At 36.9% G+C, this 25,650-nt stretch overlaps 1 protein-coding gene across 1 annotated transcript; it reads right to left on the bottom strand.

Annotated features, from left to right (window-relative positions):
* Positions 1 to 18,665: 18,665 nt before the first annotated feature.
* Positions 18,666 to 24,429, bottom strand: LOC120282782 (putative disease resistance protein RGA4). The gene is made up of 5 exons (XM_039289629.1): positions 24,231 to 24,429; positions 23,953 to 24,165; positions 18,948 to 19,018; positions 18,822 to 18,824; positions 18,666 to 18,719 (listed from the first exon to the last, which is right to left on the bottom strand). The coding sequence occupies exons 1-5, from the start codon at positions 24,427 to 24,429 to the stop codon at positions 18,666 to 18,668; spliced, it is 540 nt and encodes a 179-aa protein (XP_039145563.1).
* Positions 24,430 to 25,650: the final 1,221 nt, after the last annotated feature.

The following is a 25,650-nucleotide window of genomic DNA, read 5'->3' as shown; positions in this document are numbered from 1 at the left end:
CAGAATTGAGAAATAGTCTCCTTTTCTTCTCCAAATAGCCACTAGGGTTAGAGAGGAGAGAGGGATTGGGGATTTATCTCACTAGAGAATTAATTAATACCTTCTAGGGTTAAAGAAGAGTCATATTTCTAGAGACTTTGATAAGTGTTATATCATACATATCGCATTGATTATATTTTGCACTTAAGTGGTATTCCAGAGTGTTTTATGGATAATTTGGTACTTGGATTGTTCCATTCAAAGTCAAAAGTCATGATTAACATAACTGGAGTTGAAGGAATGAAATTGGGAGCAAAATAGGCCTGAAAACATCAAACAGAGAACTACACAGGCAAGGTGATTCCCGTGTTCCTGCTGGTGTATCCTTTAGAGCATTAATAAGATGAGCATCTAGAGAAATACATGAATCATGCACATGGGCATATATGTGACGTGAACTCCTCAGCCCAAAGTCCAGCTGAGAAAACCACAACCGTGTATATAATGTACACACCAATATACATCCAATAAGTTGAAGAACATAATCTAGAGGAAAACACGGGTTGAAGCACGACACACAGCAGTGCATATCAAGAGCTAAAAAGCATAACCATCAAGAGATATACATGGCTAGATGAAGAGATACATGACCATGTACACTTTGCAGTGTACCCTATGAGTCAGGGTTTCGACTGATCCAATGATCTACACGAGCAAAGAACATACCCATGTACTTGACCATGTACTAAATAGATTCTTTGGAGTATAAACAAAAAATTGAAAAATTTATTAGATATCTAGGTTTTATAAAGTGACTTGGGGCTGTCGGCTAAGGTTTGAAGGTGAATCTAAGGAAGAGGAAGAAGATCAAAGGAGTCATCGAAGTGATGATCCAAGGTAATGATATTGATGAGTGCATTTTATATACCTATTATTCATGTTTTACTTGTCCTTTAGTATTTGTTTTAAATATTTTAGTACTACGTTGGGTATCTTTACATTTGTGTGCAGATTAACATGTCATGGGTCAAAAGAAGTAGTATGGGAGTGAATTTGTCATCAAAAGAACCAAGTTGAAAGTAGCCAGGGTAAGCATTGCCTAAGCACAGGCGTGCTTTTAAGCCATGCAGATCACTGGACATTAAAGAAAAACGCAGAAGAAGGAAGCACAGTTTTTTTTCCTAGATCACCATCGTTATTATAGAAACGCTGCCTATGCACATGCGTGGTTTTGGGCCATGCACTCTACTATCTGGTGAAAAATTTAATTGATTCTAAACTTTAGATCTAGTCAAAAAGAGCACAGTTAGGGTTTAAGGGGAGTTTAGCTTGGAGATTTGGGGTGACTTCTGGGTGACCTTCACCACCATCCATCAGTGGATTAGAGCAATGATTCAGAGACATGTTTGGGAGTCTAGCTTTGGTGGTGGATAGATCTTTGGAGCATGATCATATTGATTAAGAAGCAATAGGTAGTCAATGGATTTCTACTTGATTGTTTCTTTTATCTTTCCATTATTGTGTAAACCTATGAAGGGCTAAAGCTTTTCGGTGCCTGGATTTATGAACTTAGATGCTAATTTGTAGTTGTCTTACTCTCTTGCAATGATTATGGATTTCTATTATTTTCTATGTTAAATCTTGTGTTACATGACTTGATGTGCATAATTTGCGTAGTTGTAGTTTTAAAACTTGACATATGTTGATTGCCATGGTTGTGATTACCTTAAGGTAGTTACAAAACTTGATGTGTATGATTCCCATAGTTACAATTGCAAAACTCAATGTATTTGATTACCAAAGATGTGACAACGCTTTGAGAGCACATGTAGAATTCATAGGATGCACCTAATATCATTATTGGGGAGTCACTACAGGTTACTCTAAGGGATTGGTCTAGGACGCAACTCCCCATCACTGCTACTTGCTATATTTATCCCATCTCTCTTTCCATCCTCTCTTCTTTTCTCTTTCCTTCCTTAGATTGATAGATTAGACCTTTTCCCCAATTTTGAGTAGACTAGACATTGGAGGATTAATTAGTACTAGAAGCTTGTTATTCCCTGTGGAATCGACTACCCTATCCTTTATTGGGTACACTTTACTACTTCTTATGACTTGTGCACTTGCGGATACACAAGGGGCGTATCAAGTTTTTGGCGCCGTTGTTGTGGACTAGTAACTTTTAGGAACATTAGGATTCTAGTAATCTAGTCATTTTTATATTACTTGTTTCATCTTTTCTTTTCTCTTATTTTCTTACTCTTTTCATCCTTGCTTTTGCTTTGTTTTGAAGGTGACATTGTATGACCTGAGGTAATTCATCTCCTTTTGTGAACCCCGATCCAAACATTGAACACACTTTACATAGGACATTGAGGTAAGCTAACCTCAGAGATACCTGGTCAGTGGAAATCAGTATTGAGGTCGACCAAGAAGAACCAATGGCTTAAAATAAAAAGAGTATTTCTGATTAAGCATAGCAAAATTTGGATGGGTCAGGATCAAGCATTATTCATCCTTTGGTTATGGTGAACAATTTCTAGTTGTAGCTGAACTTTATACAGATGGTACCACAAATGAGCCAATTTTATGGATTTTAGGAGGAGGACATATATACTCATCTGACGAGTTTTTTAGATATTTGTTGTATATTTAAGGCCAACAATGTGTCAGAGGATGCGGTTTGTCTTTGACCATTTCCGTTTTCAATACAAGGAAGGGCCAAGATGTGGCTAAGTTCCTTGCCGATGGGATCTATCACAACATGGGCTCAGTTAGCTGAGAAATTCCTCAGCAGATATTTTCCTCTGCCTAAGATTACTAAGCGTAGAAGCAATATTTCCTCCTATTAGCGGTTAGAGTCAAAAACCTTGTATGACACTTGAGAGAGGTATAAGGATATGCTAAGGAATTGGCCGCAACATGGTATAGTTGAGTGGACGTGGATTAAGATCTACTTTAATGGGTTAAATGTAGCGACTAAGAAAATGCTTGATGCAGTAGTTGGGGGATCTTTATGTAGTGACCAACCTGAGGCAACATAGACTTTGATTGATGAGATGGCTACTAACGGTTATCAATGGAGTTCTGCGAAGAATAAGCTGGCTAAGATATCTGGTATTTAGGAAATGGATGTCCTTACCACTTTGGCAGCATAGGATGAAGGGATCACTAAGAGGTTGGACACTTTGTAGATGCCGACACAAGCTCTAGTCATGGCTTATGAGGCATGAGGGCCACATTGTTTACAGAGTAGTTCCTCTACAGATTTGACTATCGGACAAGCAGCACGAGTGGATTTTGTTTGTTAGAACAACCGGTAACAAAATAACCTGTATAGTGGAACATACAATCCTAGGTAGAGGAATCACCCTAAATTTTCATGGAGCTAATCGGGGCAAGGACAAGGAGCACAGGACACCCTCGGTCATCACAACCCCAACCTCTATTTTCTTGACCACCCTCACCAGAAGGCTAGGAGAATTCACTTGAGACACTCCTTGCAAGGTACATCCAGTCCAATGATATGTGACTCATGGGTCATGAGGAGATGTTGAGAAATAAACAAGTCTGTTTGTAGAATTTGGAACATCAAGTGCCGCAAATTGCCAAAACTTTCACTCCGCAACATCGGCGAAATAATAGTGGTCTTAAATTTCTAAATCGGACCATTGAGGTAAAATAAATGGAGTCTATTATTTTTTACTCAGGTCATTGAGGTAAAACAAATTGGCTCTGATATTTTGACTTGGGTGCCACCGAGGTAAAACAATTAACTGTAGTAAATTAAAGACACTTAAACAATTTCAAAACCACTTTACTTTGTTTTTGTATTTTGTTAAATGTTTAGAGATCCCTGTATTGGGATTTTCTGGATATTTTAGACTTGAGATTTAATTTCTATACATATATTTATTAGGTTCAGGTTTTTGTGATAATGTTACTTTAAATCTTTGAACTTTGTTAATTCGTATTTTTTTTAGTGGATTACTTGCTGGGTTTTTGAAGCTCATCAAGTTGTTGATTATTTCTTTCAGATCAGGAGTAAGGTCTTGCAAGGGTCAGCTAAGCCAGGTTGACAAGTAGTGTGTGTCCCTTTTTAGTAGGTGGCTGTGTCTAAGCTGTTGTTGTTGTAATTTTTCGTTGTATTAGGCCCTAGCTTGTATTAAAACTCTAAACTCCTAGATTTAAAGACTTGGTGTTTTACTAATTATATGTTACATATTCTATGTTTTCTACTTTGTTTAGGTGTTGAGGCCTTGCATGGCCACTTGGTCTTGAATAAGTGGGTGTGCGGCCGTTTGTCCTTGTTCATGGAGTGACACAATGTCTCTATAGTACTTTAGTGGGTTTGGTGGAAAGGGACACTTGATTTGTTGCGAGTGCTTTGATGGGCCTCATCGTAGCTGTCCATTCAGTGTTAGATGGACTATAAAAGGACCTCCTTTAGTCCCATTATAAAAGACTTAGAAAAATCCTGGTTGTATGAGTATTGGCCTTGGTTGTAACACATTCCTCTCATTTAATAGAGAGTTATCTATTCTCTATTTACTTTTGAGTATCTTTGTGTTTGTGTGCTGTACTATACCAGCAAGAGATTTTCCTAGCTAACATAGATGCTAACTTGGTGTTGAGGAGACTAGCACATTGATTATAACATCCACAATGAAAAGATGGTCTCCGTTACATGCTTGAATAAATATCAAACTTTTCCTTTCACTAGAATTTTTTGCTCATCTCCAAATTTGCATTGTTGATAAAATTTTTATCTAATTCAACAAAAAAAAATTTCTTTCCACAAAGGTGTTTATGATACTATGAAGCAAGATACCAAGTATTACCCTCGAAAAGCTCCATCATTACAAACTAATATCAAAGTAATTTCACCCTTACCATCATCATGACAGTCATTATTTTCAACATAGTTTGCACTGGTATCTTCATTAATGAACCTTTTTGGGTATTCCAATCATAGATGATCAAATCTTTTGAAATAATAACATTGAAGATTATATTTATCATGCCTCCATGTTTCATAGGTTTTACCTACTCCTTTACGTCATCTAAATCTATAAGGGAGCAAGACTGCAAAATTATCTACAAAAATTGCTTCAATCACTCTTAATTACTCACTCTAAGCTTTCTCCCTTCATCTTTATCCTGTTTCAGCTCTGTTATGGCCCCTCTGGGGTCATCTCTAGAGAACCTTGTCCATCTTCGCCCAAGAGCTAAAGTTGGTATCTCCTGGGCAAATGTCATTAATGCTAGAGCTCCTTCCAACCCCTTGGAAATTCCTTCTCACCTCCAAAAACCTAACTTTGATAAAATCAAAGCCTCTGCGCTTTCCTCTGTAACCATTGACCTTGACCTTTGGTTCTCTGCTCGTGATGGTATGCAATCGTCCCTCTACTCAAAATTTCTCGGGAAGGCACTACCCCTGAACTAGGGGATGCTAGCACTAGCGGATGCTTGGAGGGGTCTAGGCGAGTTCTCGGTTGCAGATCTCCTGAATGGCTACTACTACATCCACTGTGAATCACATGAATTGTAGAATCAATTGCTCTGGGAGGGGCCTTGGATAGTGGCTGGGCGTATCCTCCAGCTTTCCCCTTGGAGACAGTGCTTCTAACCTACCTTCGAACGCCTCTTCATTGCAGTCATGTGGCTATAGATCTATCATTTGCTGATGGAGCTTTGGGTCTGTGAGATCCTAGAATTGGTGGCCTCCCAATTTAGCCGGGTCCTCAAAGTGGACAACCACATAATAGATAAATCCAATGCTAAATTCGTTCATTTGTGTGTTGAACTAGACTTGAATCAACCACTCCAACAAGGAACGTGGGTTAAGTATGGAGAAAATTCTTTTTTCATTCTAGTTTTATATGAAAAAAGCGCTATTTTTTGTTTTAGTTGTGGGAGGGTCGGTACGGTGAAGGCACCCGTGTTCACATCGGCAATCTCTAGTACCCAATCAGTTTGTGCCGCTTGCGACTTCGGAAGTAGGGAAGGTGCAGAATGACCAGGGGATACAGGGGGATGTGGCCAATGTTGAACAAGACGACATCGTTGTGGACCCGGTAATCCCGGCTGAAGACGACTCGGTATTTGGACATTGGCTGAAGCCACGTTCCTAACACGGTTCGGCATGGGGACAAGGAGGCAGCTATAGTGGTAGTCACGGAAGCAACCATAACCCTAATGTTGGCAAGGGTCCAGGACTTAACGGCCCTCCCCCTGACGCATCGCCTCCTGCATGGCTGCCATCTACCCATGTGGTGGAATCTTCCCGATCCTATAGGACGCGTGGTGGGCATGCTAGGAAAGGAGGGCATCATCGTTCTTTACTCTTCTCCTCAATCATTCCACCTTTGAGTCCTCGGATTATTTTTTCCATTGAAAAGTCCCTTACTCTCAGAGCCTCTTCTATTTCTGAGGTACTACTGCCCTCATCCTACACTGAGAACCCCCTCAACTACTCTTCACCTCACTCTTCGCTCACACCTAAAACTTTTTCTGGATCTCGGATAAAGCATGGTGGCACCTCGGTTTTCCTAAATGATGGTGATATGATTTTTCCCAACTTTGGAAACCCTTTGGATAACCCTCTTCTCATCTCTTCATTGGTCCCTCAGTCTCTAGTTGGGGAGGTTGGTGATGAACCACCAGATCATGCTATGATGGTGATAAGGTTGTCAAAGCTCTCTCTAGCCGCCTTTCCTCAGACCATGCCATGGAAAACTCCACTTTGGAGGTCTCTGATTCTTCAGAGGACATAGATGATGATATGATCCTCGGCCACTTCCAAAATGAAGGAAAATTAGAAGCCCTAGCAAGGAGGGGCCCCTTGAAAAGAAGCATGAAACCAAAGAAAGGGAGGAAGTCTCCCATCTCTTAATCGCTCTCTCTTTCTCCCTTTCTTTTTGGTTCTTTTTTCTCCATAATGTTTATTATGAACCTTACAATATTCTCTTGGAATTGCATAGGCATCTTGAATCCCCAGATGAGTTCCTGCATTCACGATGTTGTCGTTCGCAAGAAGCCAAGCTTTCTTTGCTTTGTGGAAAATAAAGCTAATGTCCATAGAATTCTTCATTTTTGTGCTGAGTATAAATGCTGGTGGGACTAGGTGGCCATTCCTTACAGGTGATTGTCTGGTGGCATCCTTGTACTTTCAAAAAAGTCAGTGGGCAAGGTTACCCCGGTGGCTTTTTCTCATATGGCCCTTCATTTAATCATCACTACTGAGAATAAAACTTTGGTTCTCTCAACCATCTACAACTCACAGGTGTCATCCAAAAAGAAGCTCTGTTGGTTATCCCTTTCTGGTATTAATACTCTTAACACCCCCTGGCTCTTTACTGGAGATTTTAAAGCTATTTCTAATAGTGAGGAACACAGGGACGGCTCTTTCTATCATTATGCTTCCAAATCATCTTTCTTTGCTAATTTTATTTTAGACAACCCCCTCTTTGATTTGGGTATGTCGGGCTCTAAATTCACTTGGTGCAATGGCCAGAATTGTCTAACCCATTGTTGGGCTAGACTGGACCACTTTCTCGCTAATTCCAAGTGGGTTTTGGATTTCAAAATGTTTTCTGTTGAGCATCTAGTTCGCACCATTTTTGACTATTGTCCTTTATTTCTTACTGCTCATAATGTTACTCCTAACCTTAGAAAAAGTTTTCATTTTGATAATTTATGGCATGATTATGAATGTTACGATGACAATGTCATCAAATATTGGTCTTCTAGATCTAATGCTTCCCCGATGCACCTTTTCACTCATGCTATTTCTAGAACCAAGAATAATATTCTCAGATGGAGGAAATCTTCTCACTACCACACTGAAGAATAGATCATTAACATTGGAAAGGAGATTGCTGAAGTAACCGATTCGAATAACCCTGCAGATGATGCTTGGCAGAATACTTGGTTAAAAGTACTTAAGAAATGCCATCATGCTCTTTGTGCCAAAAAGAGAACTTTTAGAGCCAGAGAACCCATGTTCAATGGCTCTACAAAGGTGATAGAAACTCGAGCTACTTCCATAACTCTGGCAAAATTTGGCACCATCGCAACAAGGTAAGTTGTATTAAAGATGCAACAGGTTCTTCCTACTCTTCGCAATCGCTTAGATTGAATCTTGTTTCAAAATTTTTTTCCAAAACCTCTGGTCTTCATCCTCTCCCCATTCTTTGGATTCTCTTTTTTGTGCTCTCCCGGATGACCTTACTGTCTTTTTAGAGGATGATAGAGCAGTTTTGATTGAGCCCCTCTCATTAAGGTAGGTTCATCAAAGTCTTTTATCCTTACATAAGGGCAAAAGTCCAGACCCGAATGGTATCGAAGTTGAGTTCTATGTTTTTTACTGGACCATCATTGGAGAGCACCTTTTTTAGAACCATAAATCACTTTTTTGAAACAGCTTCCATTCCTCCAGGCTGGGGCTAAACCTATGTTGTTTTAATGCTAAAAAATGGTAATCCTATTTTCATCACTCTCTATAATGTTTGTTATAAAATCATTACCAAAATCTTTGCTAATTGGCTTAAGTCTATCATCCATAAGCTTATTGGCATAGAGAAAAATGGGTTCATTCCTGGGTGAGGCACTTTGATAATATTATCGCAGCCTAAGAAATCGCTCATAGTTTGGAAATTGAATACCCAACCCCCCATAGGATGATAATCAAAATAGATATCAAGAAAGCTTTTGATTCCATTGAATGGGTAGTCATTCTTTCCACCCTCAAGATAATAGGTTTTTTGGCAGTTTGGATTAAATGGATTGACTCTTGCCTCTCTTTGGCTTCTTTTATTATCTCCATTAATGGTCATAACTCTCCCTGGTTCACCAATAGTAGAGGGGTTAGACAGGGAGATCCCGTCTCTCCTCTCCTTTACCTTCTGGTGTCTGAGAACCTTTATGCTATTCTTAATAAGGCCCTCTCTCTTAACCTAGTCCCTGATTCCAACTGTTCCTTGACTAGAAACTTCAATCACCTAATGTTTGTAGACGATCTTATCTTGATCACAGTTGTCTCTAGAAAATTAATAAGAATGTTTTCCTCTGCCTAAACCTTTTGCATAAATTTATCGGCCAATAGCTCAATCCCAGAAAATCTCAATTCTTTCTCCCTTCCTGGGCTAATAGAAATATCGCTAAGTCCATTTCTAGAATCCTTGGTTTTCCTCAGGGTAGTTTCTCCTTTACCTATCTAGGGGCTCCCATTACTCCTAAAATATTGTCTGCTTCGCTTTTTAACTCTATTACCAACGAGATCTGAAAAGCCATTTCATATTGAAATCATTCTTCCATCTCTATTACTGGCAGGGCTACTCTTTTGAATAGCTCCATCTTCTCCATTCCCAATTATCTACTTTTCTATCATACATCTTCCTATCACCACTCTTGAAGAAATCACCAAGTTTACCAGAAAATTTCTCAGGATTCAAATTGATAATCGAAGTGGCTTCCATTCTATCGGATGGACAGTTGCTACCCTTCATAAATCTGAGGAGGGGGACTTGGCATTCGTAAACTTTGTCATGTTTCTCATTCACTTATGGCCAAGAACATCTTTCCAATCCTCAATTGTGATGATAGACTCTGAGTCAATATCTTCAAATTCAAGTATAGGGATTGGTACCCTTGGAACACTACCACTCCTCCTCATACTTCTTGGTGTTATAAATCTATTTCTAACTCTGCTTCTCTTCTCAAAAATAACTTTCAAATTCTCTCCTATAACCCTTCTACTTTTGACCTTTGAAAAGACTCGTGCATCTCTGATCTTCCAATTGCCTTCAAGCCTAATTTTCTTAATATGGACTTGGTGGTTGATGATGTTTCTTTTACTGATTTACATGATGGTAACGACCTGAATAGATCCACTCTTGAGCTTCTATTTGGTTATAATCTTGACTGGAATTGGATATATAATCTAAAAATTGCTCCTTTGGTAGATAATTTTTGTATTTTGGGGCCTAGAAACAATTGCACCTCCATTGCCTCCATTGTTTACTCTGTTCTTAATGGTGACTTTGGGATGGACTCTTGGATGGGCTGGTGCCATATTTGGAGCCTCAAAGTTATGCCTCGAATCAAAATATTTATGTGGAAGCTAGCCCAAGGCAAACTTGTAATAGGTTCTTATCTCTATCATATTAACATAGGCCCTTATACTTAATGTCCCTTTTGCCCCCTCTTTGAAGAAACCGCTGAGCATGTCATTTGGAAGTGCTCAAAATTTCTACAACTTTGGCATGCTATGCTTCTTAAACTCGGCCTTAACCCAGACCTTGCCAGTAATCTACACACTGGCCTTTGATTAACTTCCACTCTTGATCCCTGGGTTAAAGCTATTTTTACTTCTTTTGCTTGGCTTATTTGGAAAGAGAGGTGCAATTTCATTTTCAATAACTGGGCTCCTAGATATTGCTCTTTCTTATCCAGGGCTTGGTCTATGTGCTCAGACTTCTTCAACTCTTCTAGCATCTAGTTTAGGGAGCTCTCTAACCTTTCTGTTGTTCCTAAATCTATTACTATCTATACCGACGCCTCTTGGGTTAAGGACACGACAGAGGTTGGGCTTGGATTTATAATACTCTCTAATTCGGGCCTTTTTCTTCTTGCATGATACTTTGGAACCTCGTCGCAGCCCCCCCTCCCCCCACCCACCCAAATCCAAGGTGAAGTGGGCACTGTTAACCTTGCATTACAAACTTGCATCACTTAAGGGTGGTATCCAAAGCAAATATGTTGTGACTGTCCAGGTGTCACCCAGCTGGTTAGAAACTTCAATCCTTACTTGGTGGCTTGATGAGATTATCAACGGTTGCTGTCCATCTTGGGAAGCTTCCCCAATCTCAACTTTTCTGCCATCCCTAGGGAAGCCAACAACATTGTTGACGCTCTTGCAACTCATGGAAGGCAGCAGCGCTCCCTCTCCCTTTTTTTCCAAGGCTTGGATCACTTGGATTGGCTAGAAGACCTTTGTTTGTAGAGGAACATCCTTTTTCCCTCCTGATTTTTTTTTTGCTTTAGTTGTTTTCTCTTTTGATAAAAAAAAAAAATCTATATGGAAACATTATTAATCACATTTACTAATTGATATGGATTCCCCTTTACCACATGTAAATCCTTACACATGACGACGACATCTAAAGTCTTGATTTCCTTTATTCTTTGATTAGGCTTTCAAGACTAACTAAACCTTCATTGTTTGTTTAGTTAGCTCCTCTGACCTTTGTCTTACATGATATCGTGTGCTTATAATGAACCAATAAACTCCTCTATAGCCATCATTTCAATATCTTGACTCTTCAGTTGCGATGACTATATGATCAAATTTTTGAGTTACAATGTGAAGAATCTTGTCAACAATTCATGGATCTTTAATATCTTGTCCAATTTCCTTTATTTTTGCTATTGAAGTGATGCTCCCAAAATAAACCTCAATTAACTCCTTAACATTCATAATCAGTTTTTTTCAAATTCTGCTCGTAGGATTTGCAAGAGTACTATTTAAACATTTTATATCTCATTTAAAACCTTTTAAGAATATCCTATGGAACTTTAACATTTTTTGCAAAAATAATTTTAATTGCATTCATTTTATGATGGCTTTCATTGTTTTAATTTTATCAAGTTCTCAACTCATTTTATGTAGGTATTTATATGAGGAAAATAGAGTTTATATGAGAGATCTTTAGATTTTATCATGATTTCAACTCATTTTATGATGGCTTTCATTGCTTTGAACTAAGCATATGTCAAAATAAAATATAACTAAAACTAAAGACATTTCCCGGTATACAGTTTTGCTTAGCAAGCTAATCATTGTCTACAATTTTATTAATATACATTTACAGAGTTTCACAGTTTGGAAGCACTTGTATCCAAGCATGCATGTAATGAAATGCACCCATCTATGTATCTAATTGTCTGTTCTCAAGATGGTTTATTCAATTTGTGCCAAAATTAATAGATTTAGTTAGTTCTTTCTTTTTAGTGATTTGGCCATATATTTTCCTTACATCCAATGAAATTATTGTCAAGAACAATTGCATGATTTTTCGGTTTCCTTTTTGTAATGTGTATGGTAGTTGGGGTGTCACATTGTTTTGCTTGAACACTTGCATCAAGCTTCTTATTCCAATTACTATTTGTAATGGAAATATATGATGCCAAAGGATTGAAACCCTAGCTGTATTAGGCTCATCGTTAAAAATGTTGGTGTGTGATATTTAAAAGATCCTGAATTCAAATTCTGTTAGATGCAATAGTAGTAATGAGGCCTAGATTTTGAGTGCAAGCTTGGAATCCACTTTCTGCATCAATGATAAGTGCTTGTGTATAACTATTACTAAGTATACTTTTCTTAAATTGAGCATCACTTTTATTAGATTTTATGTCTCATTCATGTGTATTTGTGTTCTTTTGTGCATTTAGGGTTGTGGAGATAAGCTTGGGAGAAAGGGAGCAAAAATAGATCATGGACGCAATTGTTGAGTAAAATCTTGGACCGAACAAGGATCAAGGTACAAGTTGTGCTCATAGACATATGGGTGTGTGCTAACCTCTAATTTGTTCAAGTGAATACACAAATTGGGGGGGCACAAAGGTAGTCATACTCATATGTTCCGACTTGTGTAACATTGTCAAGGGCGTCATCAATGTGTTTGAAGGTAAAGATGCAAGATGATTTACCACATGGATGTGTGCCTAATCATACGGCATCGATGAAGAAATTGAAGTCAGGAGCACTGTAGCAAAAGTATCGCAGTAGTTCACTGCAGCAAATCACTGTGGCAAAATTACTATACTAGTTACTGTTCACAGTGCGCAAGAAATGAGAAGCCTGGAAATCCACACGCCCATGTGGAATTTCTACAGGGGCATGTGGATGCCTGATTTCAGCCCTTTAAATACCGCTTCGCAAGTTTGTTTTGGGGATCTTCTTCCCATCTTTTGCCTATCCTTTGGGGAGAGCGCTGCTAGGGTTTTGAGAGGTTTTTGTGGGGATTTTGGAGCGTTCCTACGGCATTAAACATCGATTTCCTTTGGGGGAAAGTTATTGGGGAAGCTTCTGATAGCTTTGATTCGGCGGGTTGTGCCCTAGGCTTGACGAAGGAATCTTTGGAGTAAACGAGGTGGCTCTTGAAGACCATTGACACGGACAATAAGAGGTTATCTCTATGGATTGCTTGCACTTATTTTTTATTTCATTTTTGATTTTGTATTGCTCTATGGAGAACTAAACCCCTAGTGGGTGCTTGAACTTGTAAACCCTAGGTCGATTTTGTTTCATTAACTTCTGTTATGTTTCTTTAATTGATGTTTTAATTGAGTTTCAATCTTGCATGCTTATTGTTGTGATTTTCCCTTAGAGTGACACTAGGGTTGAGAATCCATCTAGGTAACCTTTTGAAGGGGTGACAACTTTACTTGGGTTAGACTTAGCAAGACTGAAGAGGGTTGAGAGGATAAGTCAAGAAGTAGCGGAGCGCCCCCTTTCCCTACCGACATGATTTATTCTACCTCCATGTTCTAAGAGTTCTTTGCGGTCATGATAGAGTGAAGTGCTAAGAGACAAACTCCACTGGGGTTTAGTTGCACAAGCAACAAAGTGAAGTGTTGAGTGATTCTTAGTGTTGGGGCTTAATTGTGATTAGGGCTCTTTCGACTGGACTAAAGGGTTAGATCTAAGTTAGGGAATAGGGTTCATCACTTGGAGTCCCTAGAACATCAAGTAGTCCTACATAATGTGAGGTGTTGAGAGTATCCCTTTCCGCCGGGGCATAGTGTTGAGGGCTAGTCACAGTTGACCTTAGGTTTAGGACCATGTGTCTTTGGATTTCCATGACTCATTAAACTTCAATTAGAAGGCATAATATTAGTCTTATACTTAAAACAATTGTCCTAGGGTAAGCATTGTCCGGGTACCCCATTTTTTCATTGATTAGCTTTTTTTATTCTTCTTGCCTTTTCTTTTCTCTTGTACTTTTATTTGCATTAATATTTTGAATCAAATCACAAATTGGTTTTCACTCTAGCTAAATAGCAATACTCCTTGTTTTTGAACATCTATTCCTTGTGGATTCGACTACCCACTCACCGGGGTATTTTATTACTTCGATAACCTGTGCACTTGCAGTACACACACGCAAGGGGTGTGTCAATCAGCATGGTTTATTAAATTCTGAATCTAAAATTTTTAAAATTCTGAATGAATTACATGAATGCAAGAATTTCGCTAAGGCATTGTTAATTAAATTTTGTTAGAGTTGTCCTCCAAGTGGTTCATTTTTTAAGCTCATTATATATCTGCATGGCTTAATCTTGCTGTCTAGCTCATTATATATTGTTAAATAAAATCATCATACTTCATAGTTTTACATGTACATCATCAAGATGAGTGAACTCCCATTGTCTTTTATAGTATAGGGAAAATGAATCACTTGTATCTTTCATATATACGTCTTCCAACTTTAAAAATTTTAAATTTTTTTCTTTCTGAACGAATGGATAAATCACAAATTTGAGTGATTGAATCACTAAGGGTCATTTGGTATTATTGCCAATTCCTATTTTTTGTTTTCAATTTCATATTTTAAGAACAAAAATGAAAAAACATGTTTGGCACTTTGTTTTTGTTTTCAAAAATTCCAGTAACAATTCTCATGTTTAAAAAAATAAAACAAAAAACAACAATTTTTTGTTTTCAACTGTTTTGGAAACGTTTTCAAAACTTTTCCTCCCACCATGAAACCCTTCCTCTTCTACTCTTCTTCTACTCCCCTCTCTCTCTCTCTCTCTCTCTCTCTCTCTCCTTTTAATTTTTATTTTTTTAAAAAATATCAATTTTTTTACAAATTAATATTAATAATTTCTAAAAATTATTATTTTGGCTTGATATTTTACAAATTAGTTTATATAGTAAAATTTATATTTATAGAAATTATTTGTGAAAATTATTGTTTGACCCTTGATTTTTATAAACTACGATATAACATATAACATATATGTATATATATATTGAAGAAATATTTGTAAAAACTTATTGTTTGACTATGTCTCTATATTAACCCTCCTCTCCTTTTTTTTAAAAAAAAAAATCGGATGGATCTAATTTTAATATATATATATACATATTAAATTTTTTAAAGCAAACATTAAAATATTTTTTAGTTTCAAATGATGCAATTTATATTAATTTTATTTAATAACATAATCAAGTAAAGTAATATGAAAATTAAAGTTTTATAAAAAAATTTTTAATAGGAATTTGAAAAAAAGATAAAAAAAAGCGTTATAATAATTTTGGGTTAACAAAACATCTTTTTCTTTACAACTTTTTAAAATACACAACAGTTAGTGTATCCAAACATATTTTTGTTTTAAAAAATTGATAATAAATCAAAAACAAACAAAAATAAAATAGAAGTGGAAAAAAAAACCATAGAAACGATGCCAAATGACCCCGAAATTTCTCACTTCTTATGCTCATAAAATCTGCAGCCTTATTCATCCCTTCCAACTCAACTATGGCTCACTTTAGCCATTATTTTCCATATTTTTGGCCTCTAAATCACTTCTTCCTGTTTTATTTTGTCTTCAACATTTCCTTAGATGAAATATTTGGTTAGAAATTCAATCATGGATGAGCACATTGACTTTAGCACGTTGTTAGTCTATTTCTTCAACTGAAGCCTACAACAAAAAAAATGTAAAATTTTTGTCATTCAATCTCAATTTAAAGCATGTGAAGTGCAAGGAAGGAAATAAAATTATGCATACTATTGCATTTCGAGACATCAACACTCAAACCTCATGCAACGGAACCCTGTAACATGTCCTTGGTCCAAAAGCTTGGATGAAATTTCATGATAATCAAGCACTGTTTTTAAAACTTTGTTTCTTGATTTCTTCATCTTGAACCTACAAACAAGGGTTGCTTGCAGTCAATTGCAACTTGAAGCATGTCAAGTGCCATAAAATATGTTAAAAATAAATAATAAAAAAATATGTGATTGGAAGTAGTTATGTAGTATAGTATGATACAATTTTTCTTTGCCCATTCTATTCACAAAACTTCTATGCGTTCTCGTCTAAATGACATCTTAAGGCTGGTAGTTCCCCTTCCATTTTCAGCTGCCTTCACTCAAAGGTAGGGACCCTCATAACTTTTCCTTGTTTCAAAAATTGCTTGAAAATTTCGTCATCATCTAGCCATATTTTGTCTTCAAGTAATGGTCTAATTCTTCAACTAGAGCCTACAGAATAGGGCGTGCTTATAATTATTCTAAACTTAAAGCATGTGAAGAAGCAGGATAATATATATATATATATACTCATTCATCTGGTTAGGCAGTTGGGAACAATGAGTAATGCTATATCTTCCTACTAGCTTTCCCAAATTGCTTAACTGAATGAGGTGGCAACTTACATGGCATCCAACTCCTCCAGACATTCTCTTTCCTAATCAGCATTATAAAAAAAATAAAACAAAAAAGGATGGAAAGGGATTAAAGCTCTAAATCTTGCTCCCGACTCCCGTCCCCCTCTCGCCATCCCGGTTTTCCTCTTATCGTCATCGTTTCTCCGGATCATAACGTCATTGTCCTCATCCCAGATAACACTACCATTGTTGCAGTCCCATTCCGGCTAACGCCTTCGCCGTCGCCGTCCCATCTCGGCTATCACCGTTCTGGTCTTGGCTCCTCTTTCTCCATCGCCAATCCATTCCCAACTCCCCCTTATGGTATCACCGTGGCCTATCTCCTCCTTCCAATGGCTTCGTCTACTAGCATCATGGGCCCCCCGGATCAAGTCCTCAGTTTTGTTGAAAATCTTGTGATTGTTTTTTATTTTATTGCGTTGATGCTTTGTTTCTTTGATTCATCCTAGGATGGTTCTTCATCTTGACGTCTCGTAAAGCTCTTGGCTTTCAAGAAACCACTGGGAATCCATTCATACGTCTCTCTCTCTCTTCTAGTCTAGGGTTTTTTTTGGGTTTTAGTGAGATTTTTTGAGCTTTATGTTCGGCTATTCTTGCTTTCTTCTTTGGATCGAAACAAGGATTCTCATCTCTTGATCTATCATTTGATACTTTGTCTTGTTTGATTTTCATTTTTTTCTTGTATTGATATGGATTTTGTTGTAATATTGGAGATTTGGGTGTTAGCCTTGGTGCAATTTGGTTGTTTGATTTGAATTTGTTTCTGAACTATGTAGGATTGGATGAGGAACACCAAGATGTGAATATCTTTACAGTTGGCAATGGTCATGTGGATCCATCCAAAGCTATTGATCTCAAACTGATTTATGACATTGAAGCTAGTATTACACAGGCTACCTATATGGCTTGCGGTACTATGATGGTGATGGGAGTAGTATATTGTGTTCTTATAATAAGATTAATGGTGTTCCTGATTGTGCTAATCCAAGGTTGATGTCTCTGACTTTTAGAGAAGAGTGGGATCTTCATGGTTATATTGTTTCTGATTGTGATTCTATTTTGGTTATTACTGAGAATCATAAGTGGCTTCATAATTCTCCTGTTGATGTTATTGCTCAATCTCTCAGTGTTGGTTAGTTTGTTTTAAGTACTATTTCAATTCTGAATTCATGTTGTTGAGTTTTTGTTTATGAAGTGATTGATTTGTTTGTGTTGATTTGCAGGATTGGATTTGGATTGTGGTTATTTCAAGAATTTTGGTGAAAGTGCAATTCAATAGGGAAGAATAAGAAAGAGATATTGACAATGCATTGACAAACTCGCACAAGGCTCGGATTGAAGCACCCAAAGCAATTTTGGTGATAGTGTAGCAAAAAATTCTCCAGTTTCAGGTGATAAATCAGAAAAATTTTACAGTTAGTGTGAGCAAGGCTTCAGGAAGTTTGTCAGGGAGTGGAAAGCTCAATTGTATTGGATTTTTGATGATCATGTTGTCAGAAGTGTTATATCAAAAGTTTCAAATGTGTGAATGTTGCATAAATTAATGTTCAATGTTTAGAACTTAATTAATTAATGATAAATTTCTTATATAGCTTATCAAATATATATTTTTTTTATGATTACTACTACATTTTAAATTAAACATAATCTGCTAATTAATTAAGTTATCTTGCAGTAAATTTTCTATCTTCAATACAATTTATTCTTCATTGTAACCCGTAAAATATGATTGATACACCAATACATATTTACATAAAGAGTTTACCATATTTTTCCTACTACCAGGCATGAACTTGTGGCCAAGAGATAAACTCTGCTCACTTTGCAAACCAGAAACACATAAATGAAGATTTGGACATAAAAATCCAATATATATATATATATCACTTTTCTCTAGAATTCAACAAATAACTAAACTAGTCAGCAATCTTTGTCTCTACATCTACAACAAGCTCCAAGGATGGACAACGACCAAACTAAATGCATCATTATATTCGAAAATAAGGAGCACCAAAATAAAAACACAAGCTCCCACACACACAGATATTAGAAAATTCTAGGATAATATGATACACACACACAATAAGGTTTTGATTATCAATCAAAGCCATGTTTATAAGCAGCTGAATTATAGAAGTAGCCTAATCCATACATCTCCTCCATCTCAAGCTTCATAACTCTTCAAAACAAAACCCACACTACATACATCTCAAGCTTAACATTACAATAAGCTCTTTAATGTTTCCTCCATTGCATCAGGTGTAGATATAATATCCTGCAAGAACACCAATACATGATTGAGTACCTCATGTTCAATTGAATATATGGATATGGAAGATGAATCATTGGTAAAATTGAATGCATGTTTTTGAAATACCTCCTGTTCAAGAATATCATTAGTTCTTCATTAGTTCTTTTAATACACAAGAATTCCTTTAAATCCATCAAAACAACCACTACATAATAATCAGATAGAGGTAATGATAAGCAAAGAAATGCATACCTCTTCCTTGGAAATAATAGCAAGCTTTCCCGGATTCACTCCAAGCTTCGCAAACTCCCTCACAGCATATCCTTGTCACAATGGTAACTGACAATCCTTAAGACATAATGAAATTAAAGTTTTGTTAATTACTATGATGACCCTCTTCATTCTCTCCTTCATGAAAACAAAAACAAGAAACTTATTCACATAATTCTTGAGATAAAGAGAGAAAGCATAATGAAAAATACTTTCACTAATCTCTCCTTCATGAAAACAAAAAAAAAAAAAAGAAACTTATTCACATAATTCTTGAGATAAAGACTGAAAACATAATGAAAAAAACTTTCATTAATCTCTCCTTTAAGAAAACAAAAACATGAAACTTATTCACATTATTCTTGAGAGAGAGAGAAAGCATAATGAAAAACACTAACAAGCCTTAACTTGGCACTCAAAATCACCAAAACTCCTTCTCAAAGAACATGAAGAACACTAACAAACCTTAACTTGTCCCTCCTTTCCTAATCAAAAAACAAATAAAAACCTCCAAAAATCGGATCTTTCCTTCATTCACTCAGTCAGCGACAGCTATAGACGGGCCAGGACGGCGACTGTGAAGGCGTTAATTCAGACAAAACTGCAACGGCGACGGCAACGATGAAGGAGTTAGTCCGGATGGGATTACAACGGTGACTGCGAAGACGTTAGCTGGGACAAGACTACGACAGTGACGTTGTGATCCAAAGGAATGATGACGATGAGAGGGAAGCCAAGACGGCAATAGGGGGACGGGAGTCGGGGGGCGAGATTTAGGGCCTTAATCCCTTTCCATCCTTTTTTGTTTTATTTTTATTTTTTAAATGGCTGATTAGGAAAGAGAATGTCCAGAGGAGATGGATGCATGTAAGTTGCCACCCCATTTAGTTAATCAATTCGGGAAAGCTAGTAGGAAGATATAGCATTACTCGGGAACAATATATGGTAAAATACAATTATTCTCCGGCCACTCACATAAGTATCATCAATATGTTTTCCCGTTTCCATTCCAAACACAAAGAAACTTATATTCAGGGTCCAAAAAATAAATATGAAACATTAAACACTTTAACTTAATTACATTGCAAAGCATACTATTTTATACTTCCCCTGGGAGAAAGCAGTCCTGCCGTTCAACACACCATCTGCAGTTTCTCTGTTCTATCACCCATTGGTGCTCAGTTATTAAGTGCAAATCAAAGGTATAATGATCATCATGGCTAGTAAGATAGAATTCTTAATTAAGAAACCCCATGCTACTAAAATGGAGTTTATCATTTTTCCAATAAGCAACAAGGAATGCCCAATCCCCCTTGTGTAATGGCACTGTATGACTTTTCTTCACACTCTGAGTTAATATTACTTTGTCTGTAAATCTTGTGCAGCTTGCTTCTATAGAATTATTGGAGACTGCTCAATTTCTAGATTAAGTACAGTCTCCTCTTTTTGACCGTCTCTTCATATATAGAAGAAAAAATAGCAAGAAAAACTTTACTGTCCATATATAGCATTTGATACATATAGGTGTCAATACAAAGCATTGTATTGGGATATATGTTAACTAATTTAGTTAGTCTCCAACTGAAATCTTGTTTAACACTCGCAATTGGCACTTCGCATCTCACCTTTGATGAATAGAGGTGTGAAATTCTTGTTCTGTAATACTTGACCACAATAACTTAAAAGAGATTTCATTAGTGATGATTTAGACAGATTAGTCCTTTATGGGCAATGGATACAACACAAAACCTCGACTTTGCCAATTCAAACCCAGGAATAGTCTTTTGACAACTGAAGGAAAATTTAAAAAAGGTGCAAAATACTTGTTTCAAATTTTTTCAAAAAAAAAAAAAAAAATGCAATCAGACAACCAGAAACCGAAAACCAACAATTAATTGCAGCAACATTTATGATAGAAAATGATTGAGCTCTCATATTAAAGTATGATAACAGCATCATCACAAGCGAAATGTACAAGAACAGTTTCAAGTTTTAAACTAAAAGATGGGTGCATATAGGACATTATCAGAAAATTAATAATATTAAGACCGACAAACATATAAAACTGAAAATGAGTCTGCATAATAATCTTCAGTGCAAAATATTTTAAATAAAATCTAAATAAATAAATTTAATCACTTTTCTTATTTTCTCTCTAGAGGGTAAAACTCAATTAATTAAGTTGATCAATGCTTCGAAGCTTTATTCAGTAAGCTCAAAACTTAGAGAGCATTCAATATCAAAAATTTGTGGCAAAACTCAGATAGGATATCATATCTTATATGCAATATTGAGACTGTACAAATACTAATCTGAATGAGAAATTCAATAATCTTATATGCGAAAATTTCATAAATCAATTCTTTTCTTTTATAAACTTACAATGTTCAGATTAACTTAATATGTAATCAAGAAAAATGTCTGGAAGACATGAGTCAAAAAAAGGAATTCAACATACAGGAATTATTAAAATAAATTGAGTAAGGAATTTACAGAGAGCTATGAAAACACTGGAATAAGAATACATAGTGTAAATAATAAGAATCCTTACTAAGAAGATGGTGAAATCTTATCATCAAGCATACTTTCACCATATATGTTCATTATTACAAACATAACCACGTATACATAGCAAGGCCAAGAATATTGCATGACCCCAAAACAATAGGTATGGAAAACATAATCACACATATAACTGAAATTAAACTTTTGGATGGAAGGAAAAAAATGCTTACAGATTTGGTTGAATGCAACAAAGGAAATGGATATTACTTGCCCATAAAGAGCATTATAAAGTCAGAAACCCAAGTAGTCCTTCTTTACTGGTGCTAAAAATCAAGAGGCACTTCCTTGAATTTTCCTATAGTAAACGATTGGGGAAATGGTCACATTTAAATGGTAAAACATGGGAAAACAAATCCAAGGCAAGAAGTGGAATGTGCATTGCATTCGTACAAAGAAGTGCCAGTAGAAATTTGACGTATATATGTCCGTCATTTATTTGTAAATAAATTTTATATATTCTCCGATTAGGTGTGTGGTGGATCATGAACCATTCACAAGTACTCTCTTCTTGGCACCGTTCCACAAACCCTTGGCCACAATCTCTAATGTGCAATGATTTAAGAAAAGGAGGTAAGCCATCATCTGGCAATGACCGGATAAAAGCGCAATCAATAATTGCCAGTGTCTCCAAAGAGGGAAGATGAGGCAACCAAATAGGCAGAGATTCCAATTTTGGACAACTTTCTATGTAGATATAATCTAGCTTCTGTGGCAATGCTTCCTGATCCATTCCTTCACTCAACCAATATGTGAATTTGAGCAAAATTGGATCTTCAAGAAGTGTAAGGAGGATGTAAAATGTAAACCCCCAATGGAATTGAGCTCCTGAGAGCCACAGATGGATAGATAAGACAGTGACTTGAAAGTGTTCATTTCTCCCATAAAGGATACCAAAGTTTCAGAATAAATAGTCAAATGCTTAAGAAAAATCAAGCATCTTCAAAAATGGTTGTAGAGCCCTTGAGAACATTTTATAAATAAATTTTGCACAGTTGAAAATATGTGGCAGGGCAATTTAAAGCCATCTCCACGACAATCGTGGTAGTCGATATGAGAGATGTAGGGGAAGCTGCTGCGTCTTTGTGAGGATAATGATGATGACATGCCCTCAAACAATACTGATGAATGACGCATTTCCAGCATCTTGGCTGGGAATAGTATGGTCACTTCATCATTAATATCAATTGTTACATCCACTGCATATAAGCGGAGGCGAGAGAGGAAGGCAAGTTGACTAATTGTTTGAAGATATAGCGTGCTTCACCAATGAATTAAGTCCAAACTTTGTAGATTACGCAATTTAAACGGCATAAACCAGTTAGGATTTGTGTAACCTTGATATCCGCTTATCTGAAGATGTTTAAGATTTGGATTTGGTTCTACGAAGCATTCCAACCTAGGACAAGAACCTCAAGGTGACTTTTTCCCTTTATATTGGCTTTCTCAGCTTCTTTCCTATCCTCAATTTTAACAAGGTCACCTATAAGGAGTCCTCTTAGTTTGCTCATGTTTCTCAATTGTGATATCTTATACTTGTCCTTTGCCAAGTGAGAGATTTTTAACGATACATGTTTCTCAAAATAAGGGAACTCGCAATATCTATTAGAATCCAAAGTTTGAAGATTTATGAGATTATGCAAATTTTCAGAAAATACATCCAAATCTGGTAACACTCTTAGATGGTAAAGCTTACATAGTGATTTATCAAACAAGTTGATGTTAGGTTCAGATATTTCCAAATAGTGCAAGTGTCTTAGATGACCAATATTATAGGAACAGTTTTGTGTTTGAGAACCAAGTAAGATCAATACTCGAATGCTTTTCAATGCTTCAAAATCTTTTTGACATAGTTCACCTTTAAGTACCACAAGTGTCCTTAAGCTCTCAACATTCCATACCGATCTTAGACTGACTATGCTTTGCAAACACAAATGATGAACAATAGCCTTCTCTTTTATAGTTTGACCATGGTAAACAACACACTCACCCAAACAAATTGATTGTGCCAAATCATGCAATAAGTCATGGATTGTGCACATCGACAATGAAGTTTTTTTGAGAAAAGATCTAGATAGCAGTTTATCAAAATATGCCTGTCCCATCTCTTCCAAAGTCTTTGAAGTAGCTTCTGGTTCAACAACATAACCTTATGCAATTGTCATTTCTATCAAATCAGATGCCATAAATTCATAATCTTTAGGAAATACAGAACAAAACATGAAACATTGTTGGAGATGCTCAGTTAGATGATTATAACATAGCACTAGGCCTGCCATAATATCATCTGCAGTAGTTCCTAATTCCCATAAGTTGCTTTTTAACACATCCATCCAATGCTCATTGCTCATGTTCTATTCCAATAATCTTCCTACTATCTTTGCTGCAAGAGGTGATCCCTTCAATTTCATTACTGTCTGCTTACCTATAATTTGCAAGCTTGGATGTTCATTAGCCTCTGTACCACCAAATGCACAACTTCCAAAGAATTCCCAGTAGTCATCATCCTCTAAACCTTTTAGCACAATTTTATTTTTTTCATCTTGCTTTCTCAACACTTTTGATTCTCTGGTTGTCACCACAATTTTCGCAGACCTCATTTGAGAAGCTTGTAGAGGGATGAGGAGTTTTTCCAATTCTGAAGACCACACATCATCCAACACTAGTAATAAACTTTCCCTTGTAATTTTCTTTTGAGTTCACCTTCTAAAAGGTCCGAATTTCTGTAGTGGGAGAATTTTTCAGATTTAGAAACAGTACGAGAGCTCACCATGCCTTGAAGGATCTTTGACCTATTGAAATCATCTGACACACAAATCCACACCTTTTGATCAAAACATTTTGCAACTTCTTCATTGTTGAATGCATGTTGAGCCAGAGTAATCTTGCCAATCCCACCCATCCAAACTATTGGGATGACATTCACATTTCAATCACCACCAGGCTCTTTAATTAATTTTGCCAAAATATCTAGTTCTCTATCTCGGCCACAAATTTTACTCACATTTACAGAAGATGTAGTCACTCTTGAATTCTGATTTGAACATTGTAGCACCACCTCAATGTTGTTGTCAGCTTTCTTTCCCAACTCCACAAAAAACCTTGACATGCTAATAACGGAACTGAGATCATCATTAATACGATTTAATTTTCGAATAACCTCTCTTACATCGCTAATCATTGTTAGGTGGAAAAGATTAATCAATTTTTCATTAACACAAAACCTACAATGTACAAGGTATATATAGATACACAGTTATATAAATAAGGTAGCTATACAAATATAGATATACAACTGTATACACAAATCAGTATTCCCTAACACCCCCAAAAAACTCACGGGGATCAAACATCGAGAGTTTGGACAAGAGAAAAATCATGTTGTGCCCGTGTCGAGATTTAATAAACAGATCCATGCAGTCGACGCTCAGAAGGAACAAACTGGGGAGCCAGAATGCCTTTGCTGTACTGATCACGCAAGAAGAAAGCATCAACACCAATATGCTTGGAGAGGGAATGTTTGACAGGATTCAAAGTGATCTGAATGGCACCGGTGTTGTCACAATGTAGAGGAGTAGGAGCATGTGAGACAACACCAAGATCATGCAAAAACCAACGCAACCAAACAATCTCCTCAGCAGTAGTAGCCATAGCGCGAAGCTCTGCTTTAGTGCTAGATCGAGAAACACCAGTTTGCTTCTTGGACTTCCAAGTAATGAGAGAAGAGCCCAAGAACAAAATGGAAGGCAGAATGTAACGCAGCGATCGGACGGATCACTAGCCCAAGTAGCATCGAATAAGAACGAAGCTCCGAGAACTGCTGGCCGAGAAAAGAAGGCCCTCGAGACGGAGTCGCCCAAGATAGTGCAAAAGCCTCAAAAGATGGGCATAGTGAACAGAAGTAGGTGCACTAACAAACTGACTCAAAACATGCACAGCATAAGCAATGTCTGGATGAGTGAGGGTAAGATAGACCAGACTCCCAACCAAGTGACGATAGCGTGTCGGATCAGATAAGGGAGTCCCCTCATCAGCACGCAACTGAAGATGTAGCTCCATAGGAGTGGTTACAACACAAGAGTCAGAGAGAGCTGCCCGTGCAAGGATATCAGATGTGTAACGC

Source organism: Dioscorea cayenensis, chromosome 18 (genome assembly GCF_009730915.1).
Source record: "Dioscorea cayenensis subsp. rotundata cultivar TDr96_F1 chromosome 18, TDr96_F1_v2_PseudoChromosome.rev07_lg8_w22 25.fasta, whole genome shotgun sequence".
NCBI lineage: Eukaryota > Viridiplantae > Streptophyta > Magnoliopsida > Dioscoreales > Dioscoreaceae > Dioscorea > Dioscorea cayenensis.
Note: the sequence above shows the minus strand (reverse complement) of the source record. Positions and strands in the feature narration are given on the sequence as shown.

Excerpts from the sequence above, each read along its gene's own strand:
- LOC120282782 (XM_039289629.1), bottom strand. The coding sequence starts at position 24,429 with ATGGGTGGGATTGGCAAGATTACTCTGGCTCAACATGCATTCAACAAT. Across the intron at positions 24,166-24,230 it reads AAATTCGGACCTTTTAGAAG|AATTGGAAAAACTCCTCATC; the intron begins GTGAACTCAAAA and ends TGTGGTCTTCAG. Across the intron at positions 19,019-23,952 it reads TCCAAGCTTGCAAATTATAG|GATATGCTGTGAGGGAGTTT; the intron begins GTAAGCAGACAG and ends CATTGTGACAAG.